The 10,682-nt window shown below is 43.6% G+C and overlaps 1 protein-coding gene across 1 annotated transcript in view; it reads right to left on the bottom strand.

Moving 5' to 3' along the window:
- Positions 1–7,952, bottom strand: part of RAB8B (RAB8B, member RAS oncogene family) — an 81,873-nt gene extending 73,921 nt beyond the window's left edge. The window contains exon 1 of the mRNA XM_003784401.2: positions 7,679–7,952. Within this exon, the coding sequence (XP_003784449.1) occupies positions 7,679–7,802 (124 nt within the window). The 5' untranslated portion in view covers positions 7,803–7,952. The remainder of the gene's footprint in view (positions 1–7,678) is intronic.
- Positions 7,953–10,682: the final 2,730 nt, after the last annotated feature.

The following is a 10,682-nucleotide window of genomic DNA, read 5'->3' as shown; positions in this document are numbered from 1 at the left end:
GCTTGAGCCCAGGAGTTGGAGGTTGCTGTGAGCTGTGATACCATGGCACTCTACCCAGGGGGAAAGCTTGAGGCTCTGTCTCAAAAAAAAAAAAAAAAACAAAAAAACGAAAGATACAGTGTTTTGTACTGGGGGAAGTACCATTTGTGTGTTATGAATTCAAATTAGACATGCTTAGTCTTAACTCAGATATCGTCTAACGCTGTAAGAATATGGAAGATAGTAACAAGTTCATACAATGCTTTACAGCTCATATAGTGTTTTCACAATTCATCCATCTATATGCACTCACCCAGGTGAGTAGTCATTTAATATAGGACTTAGAGAATTAAAATCGAAGACTTGATTCCTACCTTAGGGCACTAACAGCAGCCTTCAAAGGCTTGCGCAGTATCATTACACTTTATTATAGCTCAAGATCCTGGGATAACTGTTTCACCAAACACCACGAAGCTAAGAACAATAGATGCCCATTTCTCTTCTTAATTCAGCATGCCATAGCTCTAACACCAAACATGAACTAGTCCACTTCATTTGCTTAGAAAATAAAAATAATTTAAGGCTTTTTTTGTGCAAAGCCCAGCGCTAATAAAAGACGGACTTTAAAGCACCGTAACCGCCACACATCCTTGCTCATCATGCCTGCTTGGCAAACCAGCGTACAAGCCTCATCAAGCTCCCAGACACGTGTGTTTGGCTTTTCCTGCCCTCACCTTCTTTTTTGTTGGTTTTGATTTTTATTAATTGTCCATAAATTGGGGTTTTTACAAGACATTTTCAGCAAATCTGGAAATACATGATGATTTTCCAGTGCGGCAATAGAAAAGCTGCAGCTGAAAGCAGCCATTCTCTTAGGGAATAAAGATATTTTCTGGATTGCCAGTGTCCACATCACACCGTATAGCCTCCCTTTCCAGGCCCATTTCCCCATTCATGGTTCCTGTCTGACCAATGTGAGTTTGCAATCCCTGACATAGGCAGTAACAGTGAAACCTTACGCTGAGTTTCCCTTTTTACATTCCCATGGCTACTTGCATTTCAGAAGCTCAGTGATAACGTGCTCTATGACATTACTCAGCACCTAAGATCTATTTCCCTATCCCCACTCCATGCCTCTTCTCATCCAGCTATGAAAACTCTTTCCTGCAAAATTTTCCCAAGTAACAATTCTCACACACACAGGAGAGCTGATCCCCAGAAGAGAGCTGAGCACAGGCTAGTAGAGAGACTGACACCAGAGCCCGTCTCAGGCCATGCCTGCAGCTCCCTGGTCTTCCACTTTAGGGCTCTATGGTTCTTTTTCAGATTCAGTTATCAGATTCAATTCAAAAATCAACTAGTAAATTTTTGTCTTCAAAGACTAGACTTATTTCCCTGTAAAACAATATCCAAACCTATTTCTCTCCAGCTTTCTCAGTGGATCCAAACAATTTTGCTGCTGTTGCCAAGAGAACCTCCTCCCCGACTTCAGGCCTGCAGAACAGCTGGTGAAGCTCTTCATTAGAGTACACTTATTCTTAAGGCAGATCCATGTTCGTAACCAAGACCTGGTTCCCCATACCCACCCTGAATTTGTAGAAAGGATTTTTCATTCACTAGAACATTTTCTGAGGAGATGAACTTAACCCTTTATGAGCAAGTATTAAATTCTACTTCTATGAACTAGTGCTATCATCAAAGCTATCACCTAGATGGGAAGTCTACTGACAGCTTAGAAAGAACACAGTGACATTAAAATAAAGCTTTATGTACAAAATGTTCAATTTGTTCAATTTGAACTTGCATGTTTCTTGCATATTTTTATTTCTGAAGTTGAAACCAAAGAAAACAACTCTGAAAATGAAAATCAACTTGGTCTACATCTCTGAATTATGCTTTGCCAAATGTGGATATCATCTTGGATAAAAATGTAAATATGACAAAGTTTGTCTTTCAGTTAATAAGTCTTCATAAAAGCTTTGAAATACTATCAATCAAAACTAGTTTTTAATTTTCAACAAGGGTCAGCAAACGTTTCCTACAAAGGACCAGTTAGTAAACAATTTTTAGTTTCGTGGGGGCACATATGGTCTCTGTTGCATATTCTCCATTGCTTTGGTTTATTTTCTAATAAGCTTTTTTAAAAATGTAAAAACCATGTTTAGCTTGTGAGCTGCACAAAAACAGGCTGCAAGCCACCTCTGGTCCATGAGCTGTATGTAGTGTACGAATCCCTGATTTTAAGGAAAACAAAACCAAGAAAAATATACAATGTTACAGAATGAAACACCTAAAAGTGCTCTGATGAGATTAAGCTGCAACAATGACCAAATGCCACTATTAATATGATTTCATTAGTTATTTTGCACATGGAAGAGATTTTAATGACAGGATATACTTTGATGTCCTAACCTAAAACTACAGACACAGAAAGAAAAGGCAAAGGACAGCTATGTGCTGAGTTATCCCAGTAGGACTCTGAGTCATTATATCAACATTTACTATTTCCCTGAACAGATTTGGCTAAACAAAGTAAAACAGCTTAACTTTGCTCGAATAAAGACATTTGTGCAAAATTTAATTCCTCCTGGACAAGGTGGTGACTTGAATTTATTGAGATGATTATATTGATCAGAAATAGCAACAACTCAATGATGAAAAATGACTTAAACTTGGATTTGGTATTTCACTAGAAGATCTGCTACAATCAGCTATGTGATTTTGAAGGCATCAATAAACTCTCATTTTCTCATTTATAAAATTGGCACAGGGGAATAAAGTAGGTAATTTCTATGACTCTTTCTGCTGTTAAAGTATCACTATACTAAATAATGAAACCACTCAGGAAATACCTAACAGGAAGAAGGGGGCAGGGCAGGGGAGAGATGACAAAAGGAAGAAGCTCAGATTGTCCTGTTAGAGGACAGAGCTGGGTTGTCTCTTTTTGGTCTACAAGCATCTTGTTCAACTAGGGCTATTTCAAGATGTCAGTATGTCTTCATATCAATGGGATGTAAATGTAAAATGCATCTACATCCCACAGGAAATATAATACATAACTAACTGTATCATCATTCCCAGTTGTTTTAATGTTATATTTCATAAGTACTCAATTAAATGTTAATTGTGAATAAGACTGGGGGCAGTGGTTCATATCTATAATCCTTCCACTTTGGGAGGCTGAGATGGGAGGGAGGATTTCTTATGGCCAAGAGTGAGGTTGAGGACCTGTTTGAGCTGGCTGGGTGTGGTGGCTCATGCCTGTAATCCGAGCACTCTGGGAGGCCACAGTGGGAGGATTGATTGAGCTCAGGAATTTGAAACCAGCCTGAGCAAATAGAAAAATTGATGGAGGGTACCTGTAGTCCCAGCTACTTGGGAAGCTGAGGCAGGAGGATCACTTGAGCCCAGGAGTTGGAGGTTGTTGTGAGCTAGGCCACTACCAAGGCCCTCTAACCTCGGCATCAGAGTGAGATTTTGTCTCAAAAAAAAGTACCTGCTTGAGCAAGACCTCATCTACACGAAAAACAGAACAATTAGGCAGGTGTGGCAGCACGCACCTGTACTCCCACCTACTCAGGAGGCTCAGGTGGGAAGATTTCTTAAGCCCAGGAGTTTGAGGTTGCAGGAAGCTAAGATGTTGCCATTACACACTAAAGTAGGGCAACAGAGTGAGACCCTGACTTCAAAAAAAAACAAAGTATGATTATGTAAGGATTTTTTTCCTTTTTTTTTGAGACAGAGTCTCATTATGTCGCCCTCGGTACAGTGCCGTGGTGTCACAGCTCACAGCAACCTCCAACACTGGGGCTTAAGCGATTCTCTTGCCTCAGCCTCCCAAGTAGCTGGAACTACAGGTGCCCGCCACAACGCCTGGCTTTTTTTTTTTTGTAGTTGTCACTGTTGTTTAGCAGGCCAGGGCCAGGCTCAAACCCGCCAGCTTCAGTGTATGTGGCCAGCACCCTACTCACTGAACTATGGGCAGCGAGCCTATGTAAGGATTTTGTTGTTGTTTTTAGCTACACAAAAAAATTTCAAACATTTGAGCTAAAAGAGTAGTTGGTCCTATGCAGTGGATCAATTATTTCAAGTGGATAAAATGTCCCTACTCCATTGTTAATAAATATTATCTGATTGATACATTAGAAGATCCCCAGTAAGTCAGATGAAAGAAAAATCCCGACCCTTCTACCACCCCAAAAAACGGAGAAATGAGATAACCCAGGATATCAGAGAAGATAGAAAAATCTTTGAGAAGTAAGAAGAACAAAGTATTTGTGAGACAATTATATCTGGAATCCAAACGATTGTCTCCTTCCTTTCATGATGCAGTAACCCTATCAAAACAGTGTGGAAAAATGGCAGATTCCCATTTTAAAAACTACTGAAACCTTGACAAAGCAAAATTAAGACTTAAAATATGTCTTCATGGGAAGAAACAGACATGCATATCTACCAAAACACACACCCACCCAAACCCTAAGAGTTAAGAAATGGCCCTTTCCTGTGACATCGAGCTTATCTTCTGTCAGCAAGGCTGCGGTGGACCTTGTCAAAACCTAGCCAGAAAAGCCAAAGATCGCACACATCTAGGTACTTTAAGAAACAATGACGCCTGGGGAGGTGATGGGCCATCAACTGTCACCTCCACAATTTCACATCACCTGGGGATCGGTGGGGTGAAGGACTTGGGAGGAGTGGCTGTGACAGACGTGAACACCTCAGTCTGTGTTTGCAGTCAGTAAAGACTCTGTGGAACTTTTCAGTAGAATGGTCTTATTAGCATTCATGTCATCTGCCCAGCTTAATTTCAAGTGTAAAGCATTCAGTTTCAGGTACATAAACTCTTCTGCTGTTGGAAGGCAGTGTGCTACCACTTCCTGTGAGAGCTGGGGAGGGGGAGAGCACTAAAGAAGAGGCATGGGATTTCCCCTCCTCCACACCAACCGAAGACACAGTTCACAGCTTCTTTTTACCACAACCACCACACACAAAATACAATGACCAAGAACTCGCCTGCGATTCACCCCCATTTAATGTCTGCCACCTATTCTAAACTGTTGCAGGACACTGGTTTTCATGCCTTAGTGGCTGCAACCCTCCCAAGAACCTCATTTCGATCATTTTTAAAGAACCACTCAAGAAAGAGTCTCATCCTTCAGAATGAAAAGGAACTTTTAAAAGCTACTACTTTAAAAGGAAATGAAATGTGGGACGAAACCAAGAGAAATAGAGAAAACTAATCAAGAAATACAAACAAGCAAAAGTCATCCAAGAAGGTTAACGGAGAATATTAGTGAGAGTCACTCATTTTCAAGGCAGGGTGTATTTCTGGGAGAGTCACATATAGAATGGACAAAAGGCCACCCACTCAACTTGTTAGAAATTATCCGACAGATAAGCCCCACATGAACAAAAGCTCTTTGGGGTCCTCAATTCTGTACTATGGTATTCATTCAGCAATGAAAGAGTTATTCAAGATTTTGAAGTTAGTACCAGTGTCAAAAATTAATGCTCTTTAGTTACTGTACTAGCTCCCACCAAATCTCTTAGGAATATACCATACTTGAGAGATGACATTTAAAATCTGCTTCCTCAGAAAAGAAAAAGTCCCACTCAAGACAGACTGCCAAGAACTTGCAACTCAAACTTCCCTAAGCCCAGACACCATAACACCCAGGAAGTTTCAGATCATTCAATCTGTATGAAAGAGGCCAAAATGAACAAACAAACCATAGCCTTTTCTAATACTTAAAGAGTGTTCTGTACTCAAATATTATTTTTTAAAAAGATAAATTATCCAGAAAATACACAAATGCTTAAACATACTTAGTACCAAAGCACTAGTCCTCTATTATTTCCCAACCCAGAAAATCCTGGGGAAATATGCTGTAAGAACCATTTGAAAGATGCCTAGGCTCGGTGCCTATAGCTCAACTGGCTAAGGCGCCAGCCACGTACACCTAAGGTGGCGGGTTCGAATCCCCAGCCCGGACCTGCCAAACAACAATGACGGCTGCAACCAAAAAATAGCCGGGCGTTGTGGCGGGCGCCTGCGGGAGGCGGAGGCAGGAGACTCGCTTGAGCCCAGGAGTTGGAGGTTGCTGTGAGCTGTGATGCCACAGCACTCTACCCAGGGGGACAGCTTGAGGCTCTGTCTCAAAAAAAAAAAGAAAAAGAAAGAAAGATGCCTAAATAGGGGTGACGCCTGTGGCTCAAAGGAGTAGGGTGCAGGCCCCATATGCGAGAGGTGGCGGGTTCAAACCCAGCCCTGGCAAAAAAAAAAAAAAAAAAAGATGCCTAAATAAGTTACTAGCAGCAGCCAGAAACATCACCCAGACAAGCAAAAGCTGAGATTCTTAAAGCACTTAATTTACTGCAACTATTTAACAAGGGAAATGATGTATGGTCACTTATAAGGCACCTTAAAATCAGCTTTGGCTCTTCAGTTTGTGGTTAGAGATCTTGTTACCTGTACACAATATCTTCCAGTACAAAAGTAGGAAGGACTGCTCCCAGCCAAGATTAGAAAAAAACTTGAATCAATTGAAAGTGATTGGGAGTTATATCATATGTTGTGTTTCATTTAACAAGTAGTAATTAGAACCAAAGCAAAATACAAAGGGATGCAGGAAGGATGTGAGACAAATTACTTGGCCAAGTTATTAAACATTCAAGGTCCCAATTTAAAATATTGAGAAATGTTGCTTCTCAGGAGATGACAGTGAAGGGGTAAACTGTATTTTCCTGACCACATCATTCCCCAAAGTCGCCAACTCCCTTAACATCCATTGACATTCATGGAACAAATAAAGGCTACATAGACATTATTCCATTAGTAGTCACTTTTTGCTTTCTCTTGCACTTGATCCAAAGGAAGTAAAGAGGGGATGGAACCAGTGCTCCCAGTTACTGGAACAAGTCCTGCACCCCGCTACTTTCGATTTCCTCTCCCTTTTCATCTTCTCTGTCTTCTTTGCTCAACCTCTCTTCATTGTACATGCTGCTTCCTCTTTCCCATTCTGCCTCACACCCAGCTCTCCCTTACTTTCTCCAGCAAGTATCCTCATTCCGCCTTCTGGTTCTCTGAACTCTTCTCCCACCTGCAATCTTCTGCCCCTACTACAGCATCTCTGTCCAGACCTCTTGCGGCCAGCGAAACCTCATTCCTTACCGCCTGATCACTCATACCCCTCAATTCCCTTCCGATCGCCTGGTTCTTGCCTCTCTTATCCCTTGTGTCCTCTGTCCCTTTACCTATTATCTCTCCATTTCCACAACCCTTCATTTTCCCCCTTCACATTTTCTTCCTCTTTCCTGCCTTTTAATCCAGTTTCACATCCACTAGCCCCTTCTTTCTCTCTCCATGAGACTGCCTGTGTCCCCCTCACTTTGTCCTTCTAGACCCCTCCCTGTTAGCCCCGGAACCCTCTCGTTTTCCCAATGCCCCTAAGTCCTTGTTCCTCTGGTCCCCTTCCCGTTCCTTTGCCCCCAAGTTCCCCCCTCACCCCCAGCCTTACGTCCGCCCCTGTCCGCCCCTCTCCCTCACGCCTTCGCCTCTCACTGCCCTCGCCGCTCTGCAGTCCCCGGGGTCTCCTCTCTCCGGCTCCCAAGCGCACCTCCGCCCCTCTCCCGGGTCCCCTTGTACCCGCCCCCCAATTCTCACTCCCCCAGTCCCGGGCCGCAGCGCCTCCCTCACCGATGGTGGAAATGAAGGTGGTGTTGAAGGCGTCCTCTGAGAAGCGGAACAGGAGGCAGGTCTTGCCCACTCCCGAGTCGCCGATCAGCAGCAGCTTGAACAGATAATCGTACGTCTTCGCCATCTTCTCGCTCCGGCCCTCTGACCGGAGAGCTAGAGGAGGCGGCGGAGAGAGGCGCGGAGGGGGCCGCGGGCGAGGGGGCGTGCCCGCCAATCCGCCGCCGCTCGCCCCGCCCCTCTCCCCGCCCCTCCTCCTGGAGTCGGCCTGCGCGCCCCGCCCCGCACAGCCAATCCGTGGGGACTTCGTCATCACCGCCCGCGCCCCGGGGCTTAATGGGACTTGTAGTTCCTTTGGGAAGCCTCGGGCGTGCCCGGCACAGACTGTCCAGGCGGTCCCAGAGTGTGAAACATCGGCCCTGGGCGGGATGACCCAGTGCATAAAGAGTTTCTACCCAAGCTGGGAAGAGAGAGACCGTTTCGAATTCTGCTCGTTGCGCCACTGGAACTTAACTTGGTCGTTTCTTTGTGTGCAGGTGCCTTTCAAATCAAGGACCTCGGAATCAGAGTCCAGTAGTTTCCGCAGCTCTTCCGCCGGGTCCGAGTAGAGATGCTTTCTTTCTTTGGCGCTGCCGTGGCGCAGCCTGCGGGTTATCTGCAAAGTGTTATCACCCAGCTTCTCTGGTTCTAAGGACCACCTCTAAGCTCCCTCCCGCAGCCCCTCAGTCTCAGAACTGGAAAAGAATGATTATACGTCTTAACTGGAACCCCACCCATGCCCCTTTCTTCGCCGCACACAGACCAGAACGAAATAGGAGTAGTTAGAGCATCTGCTATACTGATCCTCTCCCCCAGAAGGATGGATTAAAAAAATCTAGGAAGGCTTGTGCCACAGGTCTGTGTCCTGTGACATCGCAAGCATCCTATGAGGCGGGAACTATGGCCTTGGGAATTAAGGGAATGAGACTTGTGTTTAGTCCTGTCTCTGCTGCTTAAACGCTATCGCGCAGGCACTGCACCTCTGTTTTCTCTTCTGTAAAATGGATATAAAAACAAGCTATTTCATAGGGTTGTAGTGAAAATTAAATGAGATACCGAATGTGAAAGCACTTCGAAAACCACAAGGTGCTGTAGAAGTAAGTGTTCGTGGTGATGGCTGTATTCATTATTGTTCAGTAGGCTCTCAATGGGTGACAAACGAAGAGGGGAAACAGCATTCTGTTCTATTAAACTTAATCCTTTGTTATTTATTGTTTTATACTAATGCTTTCTCTTGTGAATGTATCGTTCAGTCCACTTTCATACACTAGTGGCAGAAACCCAACAAGATAAGCTGGTTTATGTAATGTGGAAGCACGAATATTAAGGAGGCGTGGGACCAGGAGTTCCGTCCTGCCAGGCCTGTCTCTCCTCTCATCTTACCCCTTTGCTGCTTTAATTTCTAATTTGTCAAACACCGGCAGATAAACCCCACATAAACAAAAGCTCTTTGAGGTCCTCAATTTTTAAGAGAATAAAAGAGTCTTAAAATATTTGAGAACCACTGGCTCAGATATTTACCTTAGATAGAAGAAAACACCTTCTGGAGGGTTCAAATTTACTAAGGGAACCAGTAGATTCAACTTTAGTGGAATAAGAAGAAAATTGGACAGTTGAACAGGACAGCAGGCTGTGACTTCACATACAATGCCACCAATATTCTATTCTTAGTCCAATTGTGGCAGAAGACTTAGTGGGCCCTAGTATTGACCTTCACTTTGCACGTGGATGGAAGAGGAAGTGCATCACCATTAACTCACACTTGCATACAGTGCCCAGAGTTCTGTTGCTGCTGCTTACTGAACATCTAATTCCTAGAGCTCACTTGATGGGCATAAAGCTCTAATGAGGTCTAAGTCACAGTATATGCCCCCTAATAAGAAGAGATTGTACCCTCTGGCACAGGCTGATTCTCCTTGCCCACACCAGTCTTTGGGCAAATTTCTGTACTTGGCTTCAGCCAAGGTCTGAACAAGTGTGGACCTCTCCTTCCTATGCCTTCATCCCTAAAAGAGAGAGGGAGAAAGTTGTCAAAGACCAGTGGAATCTTCTTTCTTTTAAAAAATATTTTCTTATTAAAACAACTTTCAGTCCCACCATCTGCATCTATGGTCATTCTCTTTCTGAATGAGTAAGAATAAGCTGATATGGTAAGGAACTGACATTCAAAAGAGAAGCTAGAGTTAGGAATTTTAAAGTCCCTAAATTTCCTTAGGGGAATTTTGTTAATTGATGGGAATTAGAAAAAAATTTTTTTTGTCTTATTTTCACTTCCCCAGTTTTTCTCTATATTGGGACTTTTTAGCTGGTAAGTTTGTGCACCACTCCTGAACCACTCAAAGATGTTGATATATTGACACTACTTCAAGAAGAATCAGATTTTTTCCTTTATGCATTATTTTCATGTTTTATACAACAATATGTAATTTAGAGTAGTGGTAACTGAGTACTATGGAATCAAGGCATTTTGTCCAAGGGTCTAGACACAGTATATTTATAGAGCTGAGGGTACCATGGGTAACAAGTTGCAGATGGCCATTGTTCCTTCTTTCTCCAAGTGGTATCAGCAGACTGTTCTCCTTTCTAAATATCCATGTTACAGGTGGGGCGTGGTGGCTCACACCTGTAATCCTGGCACTTTGGGAAGCTGAGGCAGGAGGATCCCTTCAGGTCAGGAGTTTGAGACCAACCTGAGCAAGCATGAGCTCCTGTCTCTAGTAAAAAGTGTGAGATCCTATCTCACTAGCCAGGCATGGTGGCTAGCACCTGTAATCCCAACTACTTGGGAAGCTGAGGCAAGAAGTGTGAGATTGTTGTGAGCTGTGATTGTAGCAGGAAACCGACGCAGACAGAAGACTCCAGGCACCAATTGATTTCTACCTTGCCTTAGACGTCTCCCTGTGTACCTGCCGGCAATCTAACGCCCTAGGAGGTGATCTTCCTCTAAAGGCTCCTCTTCCACTAAAAT

Source organism: Otolemur garnettii, unplaced genomic scaffold, assembly GCF_000181295.1.
Source record: "Otolemur garnettii isolate 467f Iridium unplaced genomic scaffold, OtoGar3 scaffold00011, whole genome shotgun sequence".
NCBI classification, from domain to species: Eukaryota; Metazoa; Chordata; class Mammalia; order Primates; family Galagidae; genus Otolemur; species Otolemur garnettii.
Note: the sequence above shows the minus strand (reverse complement) of the source record. Positions and strands in the feature narration are given on the sequence as shown.